The 24553-nt window shown below is 36.0% G+C and overlaps 1 protein-coding gene across 2 annotated transcripts in view; it reads right to left on the bottom strand.

Annotated features, from left to right (window-relative positions):
- LOC140159004 (coiled-coil domain-containing protein 87-like) overlaps positions 1–24553 on the bottom strand; it is a 100087-nt gene that overhangs the window by 27056 nt on the left and 48478 nt on the right. For both annotated transcript variants that reach the window (XR_011859842.1, XM_072182313.1), the window contains exon 22: positions 21089–21231. Coding sequence is in view for 1 of the 2 variants with exons in the window: in XM_072182313.1 (XP_072038414.1) it covers positions 21089–21231 (143 nt within the window). In the remaining variant the exon portion in view is untranslated. The remainder of the gene's footprint in view (positions 1–21088; positions 21232–24553) is intronic.

The following is a 24553-nucleotide window of genomic DNA, read 5'->3' as shown; positions in this document are numbered from 1 at the left end:
AATAGAGCACTTGTGGGACAATTTGAGGAGAAGAGTCCATGACTCAAAAGTTTTTCCTTTGCCTCCTGCAACACTGAATGAATTGACCACAAGGCTTTATAGTGAATGGGCACTTATACCCCAGACTGACATCCAAGACTTGTTCAGTGGATTTTTTGACTGAGGGGGCACACAATCCTGTTCCCGTGAATGATTGCGCCTAAAAAGGTTGAGCCAATTTTTTTAGATGGTTTGAAAAAGTGAAGAGCAAAAAACAAAAAATAAAAGATTATAGGTGCTAGCAACCAAAATAAAAACTTTTTAACCTTAAATATGACCATTTTAAAGGGGTAAAGTGAAAGCTTACTCTAAGTTTAATGCACTATTCATTGTTTCATATAAATGATCTTTGCAGAAAATTTTCCGGCTCAAACTCGCTTAAACAGTGACCACATAGTTCCCCCCGAATGACCATTTTCCTCCAACTGATAGGTCAAACTGGGGGGATGTGCCCCCCTTTGCGCACGCCACTGGACTTGTTCGTCAGCATAGCATGGGAAAACGGTTGATAGAGTGCATTGCCAAAAGAGCAGGTAACATACTCTTAAAATAACTGATATTTGACCATTTTATGTTAACACAACAGTTGTGCATTATACAAATGTCCCGAGTTTCTAGGCAGGGAGTATATTTTCTTTAAATGTATAGTATTGTTTCAGACCATCCTTCTGTTTTTCTTAATTTGGTATCCTAACTTATGCATGTTAGCAAAGACTGCAATTTGAATAGAAAGTTATAACTGATGAGAGCTATAGACAGTACAAACTTCAAAGTGTAAACATCTTTGCTCTGCTCAAAACATTGTAACATTAAACCTTGACTTGAATTCACTTCAAATATCATTGGGGGAAGTTACACAAACAAGGAGTCCTGGAAAAAGACATTAAAACTGTGTGTCACGTTTTCAGGTCTCGTGTTTACCTCCTTTTTCAATAGTATTTTGTATCTCGTAAATTTCTAAAATCAATGTTTCAGCTTCATTTGTCTGCATAGCAGGAAAGAAGGAAACCTAACCTCCTTAGAGAGGTCTTTCACATCTTAGAGAGGTCTTTAACATTTGTCAAAACATTGTTCAAAGCTAATCCATAAAAACATTATTTTCACCCAGGCACATACACTTTGAACCAGCCAACTATTATATTATAAACGTATGTTTCATAAACACAGAGGTATAGGATTTTTTTTGTTTTTTCTATAGCCTCTGTTTCAGAAGTATTTAATTATATTTGTAATTGCTCAAGTAGCATTCTATGCAAATTGCAAATTTGTATGCTGTTCTTTTTTATGACCCTTTAAAGCACTAAAATGACCTAAAATGAGGCTATAGCACCCTTTCCAACCTTCACTAATCTATATCTCTATAGATTTTACATGTAAAATGGAAGGTCTATTAACCCTAACCCGCCTGAATACTACAAAATACTACTTGGTATATGCGCTGTTCGTGCATGCATCCCACGTGGTGTGATGACGCAATCGCCCTAAGTGATATATAGGCACGGTTTCGCTGGCCAGCGAAGCCCAAGACCTGTGGCAAAGTGTCGCTGACCGAGTGCTTGGCATGCGAGGGGTCTCGGGTTCGAATCCCACCCAGAGCAAACAACTTCTCGCCTTCTTTTCTCTCTTTATTCTTTCCTTCTTTCCCTTGCCGTCGCCAAAAAGCCCTCAGGGGGTTAGGGTTAGGTTACCACTATCGAAACTCAGTATAGGCTTCCTTAACCCTAACCCGCCTGAATACTACAAAATACTACTTGGTATATGCGCTGTTCGTGCATGCATCCCACGTGGTGTGATGACGCAATCGCCCAAAGTGATATATAGGCACGGTTTCGCTGGCCAGCGAAGCCCAAGACCTGTGGCAAAGTGTCGCCGACCGAGTGCTTGGCATGCGAGGGGTCTCGGGTTCGAATCCCACCCAGAGCAAACAACTTCTTTCCTTCTTTTTCTCTCTTTATTCTTTCCTTCTTTCCCTTCCGTCGCCAAAAAAGCCCTCAGGGGTTAGGGTTAAGCAAGTACAGCATTCAGGTTTGTAATCAAATTTGCACAAAGTCTAACTGAGCAAGAACTTGAGGTACCTACAAAAAATGTATGAATACGACCTTCATGCACATTTGTGACATGATCAAGGGGAATGAGTCACATGTCGACCCTAGTCGAAAATGAGTTTTGCATAGGTTTTTAAAGAGGACATTTTAAGAGCTCTCTGAAACTGAAAACCCCATGTTGATACGACCTTTCTTTGCGAAGTTACATCAATTCATCCATCGCTGAAAACAATATAAAACAAAAGAATTTTAACACTTTCTTTTCCAATATCTCAAAATCAATATTAGCGACATCCGACTTATTTCCCTTGATCGTGTCACATTTTACACTGTAACTCAGAATACAATTAGGGACATTGACAGCTCATTCATGATGTATGGTCATAAATGTGCTTGCTTCAAGAAGGGCTGTACACATGATTATCTTATGTATTTTATGTCCCTGGTAAAATGCTATTTGAAACAAAGATATATAGTACAAGATGGTCATTTAATAGCTTTATATTTGATGTGATTACATTTAAAATAATAATTTGTTAATGTAAGAGAAACATTTTCCTGGACATATGGAATGATTTAAATCTTTGTCAACTTTCAAATAGGTAGGTCACTCACCATTTCCAAATATTTATTTTTGCAACAATTGCATGAAAGCAATATGTTCCTCATTCAATCCATGTAAATTGAAGCTGGATAACTGCTACAAAATGATCAGAAAATGACTGCATAAGGCATGACACATTGAGCATTTCGATGATGTTATATATGCCATCCCCAGGCCAGCACTTTTCAAGCAGCAAATTGGATCCTCTATATATCCAGCCCATCTGTCACATTTGATAACATCATTGCCACATTCAAGATCAGATCTCTATTTACTTTTGCTGAATGATAGGTGCATACAGATCTATACTATATCACTATATAAACTCTTTTTAACACCACAGCCCTTGTCATGTTAATGTCAAATTGAAGGTAAGACAAAATGCAATGTATCTAAATTCTGGAGACTTCAAAAGCCATATCTTGTTTTAAATGTTTCGACACAACCCGTTTTCAGCTGCCACTCAGAGGAGCTATCTATTTGCAAACAAGTCATCGCCATTAGAGCCCGCATTAGAGTCAGATAAACATTCAAGTTATACTGCACTTCTTAAAAGGGCAATATACTGACATATCAAATGCAATGCATGTGATATGTTGTATTGCCAACACACAGTCCTGTAATTTTATTTAGTACTGTTGATCAGTAGCATCTTTAGTCATAATATAATAATACTCATTTGCTGGATACTGTACTAAAGCAGCAAAATTGGCCACCCACATACTATTAATATTTAACTAAATCACGCCAATCAAACTTTATTTGCTTATAAAGAAAAAGATACAAGTGGTGACTAACAGGCAGCCATGAAAATGCATCAAAACAGCTCACCCCTTCAGTGACTTTGACAGCTACTATACATGTAGCTAACAAGAAGAAATGGGAACACTGCACTTTGAGCAGATAATATGACTGGGAAGGTGTCTATAAAGAGCATCTATACAAGCAATTACCAACATAAGCGATGAAACCAATAATAGATTTGGGTTTCCTATTCTTGAATATCAGACTGCAAAATGTTCAATAACAAGCTAACAGGTTCATATTAAAATTGTTTTTGTCAGAACTATCTGGTGCATGAATGAAAGATATTTTCATTGACAGTCCTATAATATAAGTTGCATAATCATATTAATGTCTATAATTTACAAATGCACTTGGTAATGAAGGTAATGAAAGGAAACTTTTAGTAATAGTTACAGAAGTTATAAACTTACGATGCAATACATGATATATGAGGAGCGAAACAATGCTATATTTGGCATGAAACCTAAACCATGCTAACTTGGGATGATTTGAGGGGGCTTCCACGTGTGATAGGTTTGGTTTTTGTTCCTAGCTGTTGTGTGAATGGAGACGTATGGCGGCTGACATGTGCATTGTTTTGATATGGACATACACATTTATTAACCTATAAATATAACTCATACATAAATTCAAGAATATTTCATATTCAACAACATCACACCAAGTTCTGCCATGGCTTATTCATTTTATCCAAGTTTACCTGTAACTTCATCTGTGAGTTCACAAGATAACACACACACAAATCACACTAAGGAGCCGTCTCTTCCCTGCACATACAAGACACGCTGTCACATACTGCGTCTGACCAAGGTCTGGAGGCGCAATACGTATTGTGCAGCATAAGCATCATTGAGATGGTAAATACCATCAAACGGTGATAGTAACAATATCAAATGGTAAGCAACGGATGAACAGTCTGGAATTTATGTATGAGTGTTATAAAAAAAACCCTAAATGACACTTCCTCTACCCTCTATCATTACACAGTCACAATTTCCGCACAAGGAACATATTATATCTAAACAATATCATCCACTTACAAGTGCTGAAGTAGCGCCATCTAATTACATTAAGAATAATGTAGTTTTGTACTTCAGATGCTAGGCTGCCCCTTCCCATGTTTTAAGCAAAAATGTGGCCTTTAGGCCTACAACTTAAAAATGTAAATGAGGTACTACTATTTGATAGTATTTATTGAGCAGACCTCATTTTAAATATTTACTGAATGTCATTCAATTATCTTGTGTTTACTTCCTATTCAAGCTCTAATTCTGACAGACAGTAATGCAAGTTGTAAATGTCACTGGTAGCAAGTTTTTATTTCTTATTTATTTGGATTATAACATCATCATGGAGCAGCTACAAGGTATAATGAGTCAACTATCGTCAGCTGAATGAAGCAATCAGATGACAAATATCCCCAGGGCTGACATTTCAACAAAATTTGTTGGATATGATAGGTGGTGAAAAAGCATGTTATTTCAATGAGCAACTTTATAAGGTTGTCATGTGAGCATGTTACATTCATCACCTTCATCAATTTACATTGCTTCTTTGATACCACTTTTCGCATGCGTCTACAATAATATTGTGTAATCAGACAATTTTCCAACTGAAAGGATCCCAATCCTAAACTTCTTACTTACACAAACTATAATCCTAATCGTAGCCCTAAAGCTGAACCCAAAAACGAAAGCCTCTGGGTGGTTACCCTTGTCATTTGGTGTTGCCTACAACACAAGTCTACCATAATGTGAAAGCTTAACATGTGCAATTGTGTGAATAGTACTGACTTAAGGCCTGACTTGAAAGACCACCTGCTCACAATAGCTCAACCCACCTGCAACCATCATAAAATGTCTAATGGTTGAGCAAATGTGTCTCCTCTCAAGAAAAGTATCTAAAAGGTTGAAGTGCAAGGCCGCACATACTAACAAAAGTCATTGCCATTTATTGAGTGAAAACTTTTCCCATCTCAATATATATACATAGTAAAAAAGAACAAAGGAATAAAAATAACCTAATTTTTATCGATAAAATGACTTTTATCATCTTTGCAATTAGTTACAGATAACATTTACAACTTTAGATACGTCTGCACAATATCAAGCAAGTCATGTTTCGAAAATAATACACAGAAAATGTTATTTGACTGAAGGGATGTTCCATTTGATATTTTTCACATCCCCAGACCACAAGACAGCTATCGTTTCTCCCAAGAGATAACTTCTGTTGTATGTTTGCCATACTGCAATCTCATCTGGTGGATTTATAAATCATACTTTATTACAAAGGAGTAAAAAGACAAATTGTGAAAGCCATCAGTGCCTGTTTCCGCAAACCAATTTCAATGCACTTTTTCCTATCACCACGTGAGTCGAGAGGAAAAAAGTCATCAACTTTACACTTCTTATTTTTTACTACAAATGTTAAGACGTTTCAGTTTAATGATCACATATTGGTATTACTTGTACTAATAAGGAAGAAGAAGAAGAAGTTATGAAAGGAAATATCTACACTATTCTTCCTTCAGATGTACTAACCCATTTGGAATTAAAGCTAGGAGATTGCATAACACCTTATGCTTGTGTGTATAGTGCATTTCAATGCAATTTCAATGTCTATCTGTCCTGTCACAATTTATAATAAAACCTTCTGAGTGAACTTTAATAGTCAACTGGAATTTTTCAGTCTGTAAAGAAATAATAAGAAAACAGTTTTGGCAAAACCATGCTTATTAAAGTATCCGATAAGAAATATGATTCTGTTAGTAATTTCATTTGTTTTGCTACAGAAGTAATAAATGAAGTACATATCAAAAATGATGAATACAATATGCAGTGCAAAATCAGGCTTTATGTCAGCTTATTTTTCTCAATATTTGAATACTTGAAATTGAAAGAACATGCTTCCCTTACGTGGGGAAGGTACTGCAACCGGTCTATTGCCATTTGGTCTAATACCATTTGGTCTAATTCCCGTTTAGTCTATATTCAATTGGTCTATTACCAGAAAGGCTAATTGCCACTTAGTCTAATAACCATATAGTCTAATGTCTATTTAGTCTAATATTGTTTGGTCTAATAACCGATATGTCTACTAACCATATAGTCTAATAACCATTTGGTCTAATATGTCTTCAATAACCGTTTGGTCTAATAACCGGTTCGTCTAATAACCGTTAGGTCTAATACTCGTATGGTCTAATAACCAGTTAGTCTAATACAATTTCGTCTATTTATTAATAACCTAAATGCTTGTAAGACTAAAATGGTTTGTAGACCAAATGGGTATTAGACCAAATGGCTATTAGACCTATTGGTTATAGACCAAATGGGTATTAGACTAAATGGTTGTTAGACTAAATGGTTTTAGACTTAATGGTTATTAGACCAAATGGTTATCGGACCAAATGGTTATCGGACCAAATGGTTATAGGACCAAATGATTATTGGACGTAGTGGATATAGACCTAATGGGTTTAGACGAAATGGATGTAGACGAAATGGATATTAGACCAAATGGTATTAGACCAAATGGCAAATCCCCCTGCAACCGAATGAGAAAACACCAACCATTTTCTGACAATTTTCAATGTGATCTTTTTAAAGTTTTAGAAATCATGCACATGGGGCGGAAATTATTTTTGTGACCTCCTTCACAGAACTCATATCATTTCTGTTATGTGACAGTTTTATTTTTCTCAATACTTTAATGCAAACACTGGTAGGTCATGTTCACTTCCAACCCACTTCAACAACAGATCTCAATTAAAGAAACTGACTTTGTCAAATCTATTCAAGTAAGCCAAACCAATTTGCTAACACAACAATATGTGTGATAATTTATGATTAATTTGGATGTGTATATCTATTGCCTACTGAGTAAGAAACCATTAGATGTTCTATTTAGCACACAGTCCCAAAGGCATCTCGGAATCAGGTCATATGCTTGTTACACCTGTAATTGACAGATCTGTAGAATTTGACTGTTAATTGGAACAGCTATTTATATATAGGGTTATTAATATAGGGGAACAAAACGTATCTTGGAGCAAGGTGTTTAACATTGGCTTCAGTTTTTGTTAGAGATCTAATCATGGATAAACTGTGTCATAAACATGTTATGAAATACATGTGTTTACAATCCATGGATCGAAGCTAAACATTTCTGCGATGCTGTTGTTATCTTTTTAAATGATGAAATATAAATATTATTTAAAACTTGTTTAAATGAGTTTTTTTTTGAAAAATAATTGTCTTTCAAGACAGAGAACACTGGCTTGGGTAACAGGTATGATATAATTATCAGAATTCCAGAACTGAAACAATATAAAACAAATAAGAATGTGATCTGATCATTATACCACCTTTGGGTGTTGGTGTTAGGACATTGAAGGAGAGTTCCTTAAACTGGTAGTTTAATGTTATCTTTGTATTTTTAACATTTTAGTTTCAGATCTTTTCAGATTGATATCATTATAAATAATGCATACCTCTGCTTTCTGTTGTTTGACAAATAATTTTGTTGAAACAGTCCTTCCCTTTCCTGTTTTTGTATGTAACATTTTGTTATCATAGCTAACATACCTAACTCAGGTGTAGCACTATGTTGTTGGTTAGAACAAACCTCCTATGTGTCATTGGCCCCTGTATATGTTCAAAGCAAAATCTCTTGGATAACCTCTTGGTAATTTGGTTTTAAACATGTTCAAGAGCCACAAATATATAGGTGCCTAAGGACGAAATCAGTATGAGCTTGCAGATTGAGATTATTCTTTAGTTTTTACAGGTGTACAAACTTTTCAGCTGAGTACAAGAAGGTCCAAACCGCATAATTTATTAATAACAAGGCGCTTATGACCTTCTTGCACTCCGCTCAAGTAATGATATCCCTGCATGTCTTTTCTCTCAACATTTTTAATTCGCACCAATTTTGTCTTATCTCCCTTACGAATGGAATATAACATGTTCATAATAAGACTCTAATAGGCACATGTGATTACTTCACTACATCTACCGCATGTACATAATTAGCATTGCAAAAGATGATGTACATGTAATATCATTACAAAAGATGAGAGAATTGGTTATACGCGAGTAACAACTTTGTTGGCGAAAAGCTGGAGAACATTTTAATATTACAACAGGCTCCTCAATGCATGTTTTAATGCATTACACTCAATCAATTCAATCTATAATTTCATGAATACATGAGGCATATTCTCACAAAATGAGCAGGAAGTTGCCAGGCCAAACAGGAAATATAGATCACTGAACATGTCAGAAAACAATAGAAAACAAAGAAATTCTTCATTGAAGTACTGACTTTTGAATACTAAGTGAAATAAACCTGGCAAGTTATATATATTTTTCAAAGCTTATAAATAAGAGATTATGAATCTGACCATAACTCATAAATAAAGATTTGCAACTTTATTCTCATTTTGTAGGAACATGTTTCATATTAACATGTTTATTCATGTCATAATTGGCCCCATTACCAAAGAGTCTGTGGTTGTGTGATCTTAATAATTTCACACACTCTTTCCTAATCTAACTTCTACATATTCATATCAATTGGTATTCTGATATGTAATGCTTTGGTCTACTTATTTCCAATTCCATTTCATGAATATATGAACGTGTTTGTAGATTGGCTGTAATTAACCCCACCGCCAAAGAGTCTCGCCATATGTGTTTTGTGATCTAGTAGCCTACATAGTATAAAAGCCTACATAGTTAGCAAATCCATTTACTTACATTAATTGGTATTCTCATATATAGGGCTTTGCTCTACTTTATAAATTGGTGTTTAAAACTACTGCCAGCAAAATTGTTTTTGTTTTTTGTTTTCACTGGTATACTTGTGGCTGCACATCAACACTGATGAGCAAGGTGGTCAATCAAGATGGAAATGTTGAAATATTATGCACTGCATTTAAAAAACTTTTACCCAATTCAAAAATTATGTTACCTACTGAAAACAAATCATGCATGCATTAAATTAAATGCTACGTATACCCACACTAAAGATAAGTACTGTAACATTCTCAAAATAGAGGTTTTCTTTTAAAATCTTTTTAGAATATCCGGAAGGCTTCAGTATAGCGGGAAAAGGGTTTAGTTGGCTTGGATAAGATGTACAGGAAATAGCAGTGATGTAAGAAAACGACATGGAAAGAAAACAGAAGTATTCCAAAGATTGCAAGACTCAAAAATCCGATTTTCCCGTCGGTTTCTTCTGACCACCTCTTCTGTGCAAATTTCCCCAGTCATAATTTCCTGGACACCTCACCCAGGCCATATTTAAATTGTGCTATCTACTATAGATATAACACTATTAACGCTATTTACTGAAGATAGCTGTATGCGCTATTATAATATTTGCATTGTTCTATCTACTGGAGATAGCATTATGCACCATATTTTAAGTGTGCTATAGTATACACTATATTCAAATCTACTGAATATAGCAATACACACTATATTTAAATTGTGTTGCATAATGAAAATAGCATTATGCATATTAAATTGAGCTATCTACTGAAGATAACATTATGCATCATATTTAAATTGTGATACCTACTGAAGATAGCAATCCATAGCATTATGCACCATATTTAAATTATGCTATCTACTGAAGATAGCATTATGCATCGTATTTAAATTGTGCTACCTACTGAAGATAGCATTATGCACCATATTTAAAATATGCTATCTACTGAAGATAGGATTATGCATCATAGTTAAATTATTGTGCTCTCTATTGAAGATAGCATCATGCACCATATTTAAATTGTGCTACCTACTGAAGATAGCATTATGCATCATACATGTATATAAATTGTGCTATCTATTGAAGATAGCATTATGCATGACATTTAAATTGTGCTATCTACTGAAGATAGCATTATGCATCATACTTAAATTGTGCTCTCTATTGAAGATAGCATCATGCACCATATTTACCATATTTAAATTGTGCTATCTACTGAACACAGCAGTATGTACTATATTTAAGTGTGCAATTGAATGCAATCTATTAGCAGTATGCACTGCATTGAAATCCTGCTGTCTACTGTAGATAGCATTATTGTATGCATGTGCTATCTACTTGTAACTCTTTAATGTAAAATAGCAATTTTTGTTTCATTTTTTAGAATGAATTAAGAAGAGTAAAATGGGTGGAAACTATGCCTTTTTATCCAAATAATTGACTTCTCCTACCTGTGGTATAACCAGCAGAATATTACACATAGTGCCTTCAAATTAAAGACTCTAGATCTAAAAATGATTAAGTCACAAAATCATAAACAAGGCGGTTCGCTACACTCTGTGTGGAAGTTTTTATAGTGTGATATAGCATGTGTAAAAAGACACTGAGAGGTGCAACCAGGTGGGGGTCCACAAGTCCACACGCATGGACATGCATAGTCTGACACTACATGGCCTTCTTGCACTGAAACTTATATTATAAAATAAAGCATCAAATCCTGGACGAGACCTTGAACATAAAAGCATCTAAATATAATATGTTTTAAAAAGATGGTCTTATATTCAACACATTGTGTTTACTTTAAAATCTACAAAGGAGGTCAAGTCAAATAATATTGGATTTGACCTTCTTAGATTAGCAGTATTTGAAAATGGCAAACACAACCAAATTTCACAACTTTTTCAAAAGATAACCTTTTCAGCAATGCAACAATGTACAAGAAATAATCATGCATCCACATGTCATCTTATCACAATTTAAAAAAAACCACCTTGTTTTTGCCATTTTTTAAAAAATGCTCTCAATGTGACTTAAGGTTATTAACTATTTTCAACTGTTGCGATTTGGTAGTTCACAGTATCTTGCGAATGGTAGTAGGCTTTGGCAAAAACTGCATTGCTCATTTCCTTGCGAGCGTGTAGAAGAATTCAAATATCACGTATATACTTTTGTAGGTCCTGTGGTTCTTGAGTTGTGTTGTAAAGAGGGCTGAAACAACAACACTTTTGTAAAACGTACATAACTCATTAACAACAGTAAATTAAGCATGTTTGCAAAGTATAGGATTTGTAGAATGAACTTGTGCAAAATATCAAGGTGTTAATTTTCAATAATATATTGATCTAGATCATGAAAATCGATTTGTTTTGGTTGCTTCGACCAATAATACCTCATCTACCCTTAACCCCCTTTTAGATCTCAAGTCCTCCATTTGCTGCCTTCATTAGCCCAATTTTAGTGGCCATTATTAATATAAAACAAAATGAACACAGACAATGTAGTAATAAGACATTCATAGCTTTTGAAGTACTTTTTATCATAGCTGGGCACTATGTGCGCTCTTTCTACAAAATTTACAAATAAAGTCGATGAACCAGTTGTTAAATATTCATGAATAAAGTTGACTGCTTGTTCTATAAATGAAAAGGCAAATATCAGAGCGCACTGTAACTTATAGGGAAGAGAAACTCAATTTCCATGTGATATGCTTATTTTAAAACAAAATCTTAATCATAGCCCCTTGAGATTGGATTGCAACAGAACCAAAGACTTAGCTTGCGATGAGCAAATGCTTTTGAACATATAGCCAATCTGCTGCTCATGCAGTTTTCTTCTTCTTCCTTTTTTATAAGATGGATAGAATGAGAGTGCTATGATCAATTTACATTTCTATGAATAGAACACCCCATCTTCAAATGTAAATATGTACATTTCTTCAGAGAGAACATTTTCCTGACTTAAAACAACAAAACTACTTATATGTGTTCACATGAAGAACAATAAACCAACATTATACACACATCAAGTACTCCAGTGTAATATTGATGCGCAAATCTAGCATACATTCTTATTATATATTTTTTGTATGCTCAATACTTTTCATGTAATTCAACAGTATGTCATCTTACAGGTAGTTCCTACATTAGTTGTTAATAAAATCAATCCAGTCTCAAGTCCTACATAGCTTTTAGTAAACTCAGCTACAGATGTATAGTACATATGGGAATTACAAAGTTGCGGTTACTGACCCAAAGTACAAAGTAAGGGGTATCAATGGATTCTTCTTCGGATAAGGATATAGAAGGGTCAGAAATGGAAATTTCTTGAAGAGGGATTTACTTTACAGCAGGAAAATGAAAGCCTAGGCGAGGTGAGAAGTGCTAAGCTTTTGTCAGGATTTCTTTAGATAAAGCCTATTAGGAACAGTTTTGCATGGATGGAGAATTACCTTTTCTAGTTATAAGGTGGCTCTGAAAAGAGTTGTTCATAGCAGGTCCTTGCTCCCTAGTGGCTCTGAAATGTAACCTTCATTAACCTTATGTGAAACCTTCAATAACCTTATAGTTTGCATTAAAGCAGGAATGAGTAAGTTCAGTTCAAATTGAACAAGTTTTGAAAGGTATGAACACTTCTTGATATTTTAAACAAAATAGATGAAACAATGTTTATTTGCTTTAAATTACAATGCTATGTTTGTTTTGTTCACTATTTAAGTTGTATTTAAATGATTGATTTCACTGCTACGGTGGTCCCTTTTTACAATATTAATAATGGTATTTATACTGTGCCTTCAATCCAGTAAAACTATTTCAATGCACAGCACAAATGCCGAAGAAAAGTTGATTTTTGTCTTGTTAAAGTATCGGTTATCGTACACCATTTGAATTTCTTAAACTGCATAACGAAGAAAGTTCCTTTTCTCCAAAGAAAGCACCAGCCAACATATCTGTATCCTAATGAGCAGAACTCTACAACCCTGGGGATGATGTATTTTACAACACTCTCCCAATGGGATGTGGCAGGAGTACCCCTGTAATAGTGCATGATGGAATATAAAGATCTATTGGGGCCTCCTGGGGGATGATGTATTTTGCAACACTCTCCTAGCGGAATGTGGCAGGAGTACCCCCTGGAATAGTGCATGATGGAATATAAAGATCTATTGGGGCCCACTGGGTGATGATGTATTTTGCTACACTCTCCCAACGGAATGTGGCATGAGTACCCCTGTAATAGTGCATGATGGAATATAAAGATCTATTGGGGCCTCCTGGGGGATGATGTATTTTGCAACACTCTCCTAGCGGAATGTGGCAGGAGTACCCCCTGGAATAGTGCATGATGGAATATAAAGATCTATTGGGGGCCTACTTTTATAGGGACACATTTTGTTTCTGCTTAACAAATGTATTTTAACACTTTGCAGTCATTCAACCTTCATCTGGTATTAGAAAATCTCTGCTTACTGACAACAAGCTTCCAGCATTATAGGTAAATTAGCAGTCTCTGCATGCAGAGGCATATACATGTAAGCTAGGAGGAGATTCTGCAGTAATGTTGCTGAAATATAAGGAAAACCTAATTGGGCAGATGTATTATAGGGATAACTATATGGCATTATTGGATAATCTAATCGATTGCAACATCACATCCCTCATGAATAACCAAGAAAACTGACTTAACAATAAAGTACACATTTGTGCTTGATTAATATATAATCCAAAGTGGGTGTAGGGATACAGCTCTGGTATTATCAGATACCTAAGTTGTAGTTTGCTAAATCATTTCCGCAGTGAATAATGCAAGAGGAACGATATCGGAAGTAAATTAAGACACATGCGCTGTTAATTGTCAATATTTAATTGTCATAATCGAGTTAATCTTTGTAATTATAGTAATCTGTACCTGACTTACATATTACAGAATACCGTATGTTAATATAATAATGGTTTTCTTATGCAATTATGTTAGCAGTGATACTGGAAGCTCCAGCTTTGCATTTCTCTATTGTTAACCAGTTTGGGATACACTCATGAATTAGTGCTTTGAAGCAACTTCCAGTGGAAGTACAGTCCAACTTTACATGAGATATTAGTTATTTATTTTATTCAAATAACGGGACAATAACAGCGATTTAATATACTGAATATCATATTTATTTATGAGATGTGATTATGAGCTTTACCAATTTGAAATTAATATGTATACTTATATCCACACATGAACTCACATTAAAAAGCCTGGCTGCCAGGCATACATGTCAATATACTTGCTAATCAAACAGTTTGTAAATTCAGATTTATGTAAAATAATGGGGAGGACTTTTGCTTTTATTTTAAAATATAAATTTTTCACATTCCTAGCATGAGTATGTAACATTTACCACAAACAAAAATCAAAGGTTCAAGTCAGAACACATTCTTTGATATGAAAGTTAATTGTTTCCTTCTTGAGGAGGATATATTACTGGTTTACTCAATAAATCAAATATTCTTAGAGCATTGTATGGATTATAGCATAGATTTTAAATAATAAGGTTTGTTTACATAAAGTTGAATATTCACATGGATTTTCATGAATTTCGTGAGTACTATAAACATTTATGCAACTCATAACTCATATAACTAATACAAATATTCCTGTCATTTGATTGGTCAATTAATATTGATCATTTGCATGAGTGGATTTTTGTGCATTTACTAAAAGCATGCCACTCTCCCAGACTGATCAAAGCATCTTGTTAACCCATATGATGCATAGAGAGTATTCTGATGGTATGAAAATCTCAAGTTTTTGGAGTAAGTTAAGTGAATGAAGTTGAGGTGCCACTTTAAATGGTTATTACAATTTATGACATTAGTGTGTACGAGTGTGTAGGGTTTTATCTTGATAGCTTTTAGCTATAATATTAGCTTGTTCATCAAGACTCAAGGAAGTTTATTAACTTAATTCTACATTTTAACACTTTTAGTTTTAAAGACAAACCCAAAATGGTTTCCCTGGCTGAGAGTTGCATCATTAAGTCCTACTCCCTATTCCAGAAAAACACAGCACTTATTTTTTAGGAATTAAAAAAAATATTTTATTATTTTGCCAAATGAAACATAGCTAAATCCTAGTCTTAAGTCGAATTTTACTATTCGGTCAATTTTTGGAAATAAGGGCCATAAACATGTGTTTTTAGGGCATTTTGCGTATGCTGTGACAATCAAGTCCAAAGATTTGAACAAAGACTGATTTCAAGTTAAGCATTCTAATTTTTGGAAAACACATTTTCTAATCTTTTTCATAACCAATTATCAAAATAACATAAAATATTCAAATTATGAGCAAACATTTAGCCTATACTCAAGATTTGGAATATTTAGACTTGTGACAAGTCTTAGAATTTTGTGACTACAATTGTAAGAAAACATGCAAAATTGCATATTTTTGGCCCATTTCCCCTCAAATTGGCCACATTTAAAACTTTTATTGCCAGTTAGATTTAACTAAAGGATTCCGATGAAAGAATGCCGGTCGGGATTTGTGTTTATTTGTTGTCATGTTTAATTGTAACACTTTGGGTTGGTTAAACTGTTCATTCTTTCTTCTTAAATATATTCAGTTTCCTCTTGTAGCGAGCAATCGTTCCCCATTGTGTTTATTTGTTCTTGTGCAGGATGCGTATCCCCATTACCTACTTTACTTATATTTCATTTGGCAAAACTGGACAACATTATTTTAATCCAAAACAATTAGTGTTGTATTTTCCTGGAATAGGGAATAGTACTGCTGTGACAATATTATATTATGATCACTACTCCTACAGGTGCATAACCATCCTCCTATTACCCCATATGCAAATCCCTATTCACCCTATGCAAGCCCAGTACAACATGAAATTTCATCCTGTTCATGTTAAACATTTGAATATATTACTAGTGCATAGACATGAAGACACACCTTTGTATCATTTCACCATCCTGTTTACTTTAAATATACCCATCCTGTTGCAACTGCACTCTCTGCACGCACCCCTGGCTAAATTAAAGCCAACACATTCCTGATATAAACTACTTTTCCTAGCTTCAACATCTACACAATTTTCTCAATTATTCTTGACAACCAGAAAATGTGGAAATTTACTCTAGCAGTTCTAACATCCCATTCCTTAATTTTATTTTAGTGGTGAGTGACCCACATTACACTACCCTGGAGAACCACAGACTGTCAGGTGAGAATTGCAATGAAAGAGGATTCAAATGTTGTCACTTTTGACAGGTATCTATGAACAAAATTCCATGACATTATAACAGGCCATGTGTTGCTATTTCAATCTTTTGACCTACTTTTCGCTATCATATTTTAATTTCAGATGCTCTCCAGTTCCACCAAATTGCAATGGAAACCGATGCTGTGTGGATCGATACAAACAACATCTATATTCCAACCGAACTTGAAAAATGCCAAAATCTACCCAGAGGCACGTCAAGCCAAATTTGCACACCTGTCAGATATTAAAGTTTGTTTGGTTTATATAAGGCGGAAAAATTAAGACTCATAACAGCGTGTGTTGATATAGAATGGCATGCATGCGGTTGGGCACAGTACTTACGCTAGTTGTTGCGTAATGTGACCTGCGCACGCTTATGTGAATTTACGCGAGCGTGAGTTGGGACTTTATTGACATGTGCCGTAACAAAAGCAGAATAATTTCTGCCTAATAAAAGCCGAACAAACTTTAGAGTCACTCCAAATTTCCATGTATAATCTTTCCTACGCTGCAGTATACTTGTGGTAATGCGTAAGAACTTCATATCCAAGAACCTTGACCATAGATTAATTTACCCTCTAGAAACTTCATAACCTTTTCACAAAATGACAGAAAGTGTGTGTAAACATTTCCTCATATGCTACATTCAGCAGTTTTAATAACATGGTGTGTCAATCAACCTACGGGCTATGCACCTAGACAGGCTATGGGGTCTTTCCTTTATTGCTTATACATGAACCTTGGCTCTGTACATAAGGACATAGCAACATTTAACAGTTACAGATGATGTCTCTGATGAGTTTTTTCAATAAGCTGATCTATTCAATGCAGGAGATGTTATACAAATAAGCATGGCCTATGTGTTAATAAATCCTGTGAGAGTTCACAAGACAAAATGTCTAGACATCAATGAGGTGAATCAAGGCGGGCATGCAGGTAATCATTTGTGATGCTTATCCAGCAAAATGAGTCGGATTTAAAAAAAAAAAAGATTGACCCTTTGCACGGTCATCTCAAAATGAGGTTCTACCTGCAAAGTGTGTGTTGTGTATGCATACGCCAGTCAAACGTGTGCTTAGTTACAGCGTACGCTTTGCAAAAGTCTTTTGGCACGTTGCCAGAAAAGTGTGAGAAATAAAAATGCACTTCTTGAGCAAGCGTTTGCAGGGAGAACCTCCTTTTGGTACAAGATGGCCGATCCGTGCAAAGGACGAATATAGCTATATAAATCTAACATAATAATAAGATATTCAATGCCTATCTTGGTATATACAATGTACCCTACACAACAGCCACACATGCCATCTCATATAAGGCAATCTTATAACTCATCAGAAAAACAAAAGTTATATGTTGTGTCAAGGCAATGATTTTAAGCATCCATTTTCTTCAGTCTGTTTTCTGTAAAAAAACTCTAGCATGATTTGGCCTAGAGAATATGTAATCCCTATACATAATTGACTTTGAGGTCCAGTTGGGTCAACCTGTATGATGCTTATCATAATCAGAGAGATCAAGCAAGACCTGTTGCTCCTCTGAAGAAAAAGCTGTGTTTTCTTAGGGCAAATTTTGTGCACAATTACTCGATGACACTGGCACGGTAGTGATACCTTCTCCGAGGGTTTTATTTCAACATAGGTTTTTTCTTGACATATAAGAAACAAAACTGACACACAATTGATTTGGATACACTGTTGACACATATCAAGAACAACAATGTGATGTTCAGTGAAACATGACAGGGATTGCTTGATTCATATTAAATCCTTGCCTATCACATGCCCAAATCATCATCATTCCTAACGTAAGTAGAGTAGAAAATGACAGAACTATGTCAATGTGCCATCTTGACTATAATCATGTATAACAACTTGTTTACCTTTGTTTTGTTTGTTTGTTTGTATGTTTTTGAGCAGTAAAGTTAGTCATGTGACTCAGTGGATGAATTGGAGATACAATGCTGATACATTTTGAACAATTACTTTCATCATAATAAATTTTGATACTACCAATAATGGCAGAAAAAAGTGCTGTGAAACTTTGAATATTGGGGTGATGTAAATTATCCTTTCCAGAAAGTAAGAAAAAAATAATCCTGTTCCTCCTAATCAAGGATGAGTTCTTCCAATTTTCTGATGTACCCAAAATTGATTGATAGGGAAAAGTAAAAGTTGGGAGGAGATTAGAGCAAGTCTTATTCTATTCAAGTTACAAAACAACAAAAGTTTATAAAGATATTAACAGTGAATTTGAATTAGTAATTACATTGCCCACTTTCATAGCATTCTGTTGTTTTATAGTAAACTATCTAGGCATATAGCAAGCACAACACTGAGTGCTTGATCCAAGTTGTGAGGGCTACATACTGCAGCTACCACTTACACTGCCCTCATCATACCAATTTACTCAAATTTCAGCTTGTCTTGCCCTTGTATGCAGATAACAATATTTTACCAAGCTCATTCTTGCAAGTAATTGAGCTCATAGCCTGGGAATCTCACCCAGTCGCTAATTAAATGATGTTGAATAATATTCCAGGAAAATATCACTTGTTTATTGCATGCACCTTAATTATCAGCTTTATTAATGGTCAAAATAAGTCATTAATCTTTCGCCAAGCTCCTATCACACCATATTAATGTGCTCTCTTGAGTCAGTTTGAGCATTAAATCAAATCATTACTGCATATTTGCAACATCATAAAATCCATAGTTTCTGCTGCATGTTCTCTTATTATGTGACGTTGTGTCTCAATTTTAATATGGCAAAATATATTTCATTGAAATTTATTCCCAAATTTACATGCTACAATACACTACAATCCCCACCCAACCATAACTCATATCTATGGTTAACTTATGATGCAGTAAACAATAAAATACAAAAACTAAATTACTTCTTTGGGCTATGTCTCGAAACTGATTTTACTAAAATTTGACTTATTTTTCTTGATCACATACATTGCATATAATGTTCATTTGTCTGGAATATCAACTGACAACTTGAAATGAGCTGTGATGTGAAGAGAAGTACGGTCTCACGATTCGATATTTCATTGGAGCAGGATTAATGACATGAAAATTTCAAACAACTGAGGGCTCTGTATCAATTCACTGCCTGATGAGACAAGTGTGTCTCATAAACACCTTCTGTTCTCAAATGATGTAACCCAGCACAAGAAAACAAAGTTCGGTACACTTGTTTTTCCTAACAACTAGTAAAATATGATTCAGGCTGGTAATTCAGATGAGGTACACACTGACAATTTATTTTATTCTTAAGTTTGACAGACCAATGTGTGTCAAAAAACTTAGCTACAAAATATATCAAATTGCACGCTGCATCATGAATTGTTGTGGTATCGCCATATACATATCGCAGAGCAATGACTGCTGCGACACACCACATTCAAATTTGACAACTTTATAAAATAAGAATGTGTATAAATTTTGAAAATCAAATTAGAGATCTATTATAATGCATGTTTATGAAACTAGCTGGTCTTGCCCAGTCCCTGGTAGCTAAGTAAACAAGAGTGGTTAGTAGTAAATTTGAGAGATGGACACTTGCGACCAATCATGTTCATTTTTCATTTTTTTAGCACCAATACTTCAACCGCGACACCCATACTCATTCATTTGAAGATTCATTTGCGTAAATAACCGCGCAAAGCAGTGCAGGCGCCATCAACAAATAAATGCAAAATATGATGCGTAGCCACGCAATAGCTTAGTAACTGTTATTTGACACAGTTGCTTTTTTATGATTTTTTTCAAAAAAAATAATACTCTTTAAATATTTTTTACCATAACATGCAAAAACATGCTACACTGTCTGAAATTACAGATCCCCATGTCAAAGCATAATGACATGCATAGCCCGACAAAAAACCAGACAAACATTTACACAGATGAGTCTGCCATTTTATTAGTATACATGTAGATATATATAAGTGTTGGACGATAAGTCAACAACAAGTTATTCAAGTAAACTAAAGTTCATTTCCATGTGATATATCTTGATGATTGAAAACATACAGACATCTCCAACACGAACAAACTAAACTTGTGCTAAAGAATTACTCAATGTTTGAGTCTGTCGCTTGACATGTTGCTGTCAAGTGCATAATCGGTCAAGTTTAGGTGTCCGGTACCATGGTGGGCCAGGCAGGAGGATTTTATCTACATGTATTATAGGTTTGGTTGTTAACCTGTGCATATCAAATGGAGGCAATGTTTTTCCATGCCACATTCTGTAATCTCATAAATGTTTGATGAAGATAAGCTGTCTGGCAAAAATAATGAATTTTGCATATAAATCATATAGATGTTGACAGTATCATAACAGATTCAGTTACACACTGCACCCTCACCCTATCAGAGAGACAGAGAGTGGTACAGTGGTTAAGGGTCTTGTCTTGGGTGCATGGTGTGAGGTCCCAATCCCTGGTATTGGCAGCTTCCTGGTCTAATTCTTAGGAAAAACTCTGATTTTCAATTCAATTGATAACATCAGATTAAATTTAGAATTGTATATGGTTTGAATGTATCTGGTACATACCTGGTAAGTGATGCTGTCGTTGAATTTCTTCCATACCAACTGCACTTTCCGTCTGACCTTAGCATCCACTTCATGTAACGAGGCATAGAATTGGCTTCTTGTCTTTGCTTCCTCTAATCTGTTCACTGATGAACCTTTTTGACCTGTAATGAAGCAATGGTACAATTGCCATTGTTTTAAGAGTTTGATTACAATGAGAGTTTACATTAGCAGAAATTTTAATCTATAACCTACCAAAGGAAAGTATCCAGTCTCTAAAAGGGAATGAATGACCTGCAAGGACAATGGGCTATTCCATTTAAAATCCACACTACCCCTGCGGAAGATTTTTTAAATATCTTCCACAGGGGGAATATGAATTTCACATGTAAGGAACACATTAGGCAGCCCTATCTGAATTCCATTCACCCTCTCCTGAATCTTCCACAGAGGGAGGATGAGTTTCAAATAGAGTTGGTTCATGTGCTAGTTCCATTGAAATTAAGACTCCCCCTGTGGAAGATATTTCCAATATCTTCCACAGGGGGAGTGTGGACTTATAAATGGATTAGCCCAATGGATTAGACTACATAGTTGTGCAAATACATACAAAATATTGCAAAACATTGTAAACATATACGAGTGGATATTCAAGAACTTATTGGAAATTATATCCGACTGTCTGTGATGTACCAAAATTTTATGGATTGATAAAAATCCATAAGGCTGGTGCCCCGCTGAGACCGATTATATCTAGCATTGGATCGGTCACCTACGAACTTGCGCGGTTTGTGTCAGGGATTATATCTCCTCTCATTGGCAACACCGAAATCACATCTCTAACACACAATCCTTCGTGGAGGACATTCGCGATTTACAATTGGATCCGGATGAATCCTTGGTGTCATTTGATGTTTCTGCTCTGTTCACTTCCATCCCTGTAGATAAGACTCTGGAAGTTGTCGGTGAGCTTTTGAAAAGTGATTCCAGCTGGAAGAAAGGTGAAGCAGAAAATCTTGAGCCGGAACAAGTGCTTGATTGTTTGAGATTTTGTCTGGGCACTCCTTACTGCGTATTCCGAGAGACATTCTACCTTCAACGCTATGGATGTGCGATGGGAAGTTCCTGTAGTCCCCTATATGCGGATGCTTACATGGAATACTTCGAAAGTCAGGCATTAACATCTGCCCCCCACCCGCCGCGTATTTGGAAAAGATATGTGGATGATACCTTCGTGGTGATAAAGTCTACGCACATCGAAGAATTCACTGATCACATTAATAACATTGATCCAAATATAAAGTTTACGCGGGAGGAAGAAGAAGACGGTAAACTTCCATTCCTCGACACCTTAGTTTGTCGCCAACAAGACGGAACTCTCAAAGTGAAAGTGTACAGAAACCCACACATACAGAGCAATACTTGAACTTCTCCTCTCACCACCCACTTGAACATAAGCTCAGTGTCGTGAGAACGCTGCTTCATCGCGCGGAAACTGTTGTGACAGATCAAACAGATAAGGAGGAGGAAATCGCTCATGTTAAAAACGCCCTAAGGAACTGTGGATATAAAGACTGGACTTTCTTTCGCGGCCAGCCCAAGGAGAAAGACCGCGCTTCTCAGAACCCGGACTCGAAGACGGCCAACAAAGGTTTTGTCACTCTGCCTTACATAGAAGGCCTTTCTGAGAAGTTACATGAGAGCGTTTAGGACTCGGGAGTTTCTACCAATTTCAAACCACAGAATACACTCAGGAGTGCTTTAGTAGCCCCTAAAGACAAGACAGAACCCATTAAGCAATCTGGAATTGTGTATGAGATCACCTGCGCTGATTGTGACGCTAGTTACATCGGTGAATCTGCCAGGAAGTTAGAGAAAAGGATTAGTGAACACAAATCCACTGCTGGCAGTTCCAAATCAGCGGTCAGGGAGCACGTAGTCAGATCAAAAGGACACCAGATTGACTGGGAAAATGTGAAAGTGCTTGAACAGGAACAAAAAGAATATTCCCGCAGAGTTCTGGAAGCTATACACATAAGAACTCAGAAACCGAGACTGAATCGTGACAAAGGACTCGAAATAGACCCAATTTGGGACAACCTACTGATGCCCAGGGGGGCGCCGCTACATCGTAACATCCTATGGCGTCATTCTGTCAATCATATGGCGTCATCAGTGAAGGTTATCCTGATCGTAGACAAGATACCATCACAGCATCACCATCTGCTGAAGACGCTAGTCAAACTAGTGAAAACGTTCCAGGTGAGCGAAAAATAGTGTAGTGTTGAAGTTAAACTCTTTAATCATTGTAAACATACTTTCTTTTACTGTAACTAGCGGGAGACCCGCGCTTTGCGCGGGTCCCCGCTAGTTGCGTAAACGGGAGCGGTTAGTAAATGGGAGCGGTAACTAAACGGGAGTGATTAGTAAAGATGGTAAACGGAGGAGATTATAGACATGTTAGGCCCTAATATCTTGTTGTGGATCATTATTCATCATGTTAGCTTCTGTCACTGAGAATTATTTAAGTTCTGAATATCCAGATCTGTGATAACGGTTTTACTCTGTTTCTTTTGAAACAGTTCGAGACAAAAATAGAGCGCTATACATTTTAACATGTTGGTTACACTTGATGGGGGGGGGGGGCATCGGACCCCTGTATGCATATACGCCTGTTTACTAAAATATTTTGAAAATACGGTTGTTTGGTGTTTATGACAAAATATGGCATTTGCAACACAATAATATTTGGAAAATCCAAGCATGGGCACACCGGGCCTGTGCCCCGCCCCCCTTTTGAGGTTCCTATTTTTGTTTACAATTTTGTAACCCTTTTGATTTGCTTTTCATTTTTACGTTTATGGAAGATATAGGCCTACACTATATCGCATTTTGATCATGACCAACGATCTCCCATCATGTCTGTGGCGGATGCAGGCAGGGGCACACCCAGCCCTTGCCCCCCTTTAATGTTAAAATGTCCACGAAATGGTTCAAATTAGTCCTTTACTTTGACCAAGTTTAAAAACCAATTCTGAGGGGACACACCTCCCTCAGACAACCCCATGTGGCGCACAACACAATGGTGCTTAATTCTACCCCTTCCCAAATTCCTGGATCCGCCACTGTCTCCGCCTAGTAGTCACGCGTGAGGCCTACAGCGGAGTGATGTAAAGCGATGTGGTAGGCGCGATGCGTGTCTAGGTGCGTGACTCACCACTAAGCGCGCGTGATGGACAACGCTTGCATTTGACGCATTTTTTGTCATGACCTGACCCGTAAGGTTATTGACCTCAACGGCCTAGCAACCGACCATTTCTTTGTTATTTCCATAGTGATTGAATAGTTTTGCAAAAATGAACTTCAGATGGTTTAATGGCAATATGTACCCGATCAATGTACGAATAAATCAGAGCTGAAAGTGAAAGCATCTCGGAGCCTGCTTCTGGACAAGATTGAGCGACTTCCTTTTATTTATATAGATAC

The sequence above is a fragment of the Amphiura filiformis genome, chromosome 8 (genome assembly GCF_039555335.1).
Source record: "Amphiura filiformis chromosome 8, Afil_fr2py, whole genome shotgun sequence".
Classification (NCBI taxonomy): Eukaryota; Metazoa; Echinodermata; class Ophiuroidea; order Amphilepidida; family Amphiuridae; genus Amphiura; species Amphiura filiformis.
The sequence above is the reverse complement of the archived record's forward strand: the minus strand, read 5'-3'. Positions and strand labels throughout refer to the sequence as shown.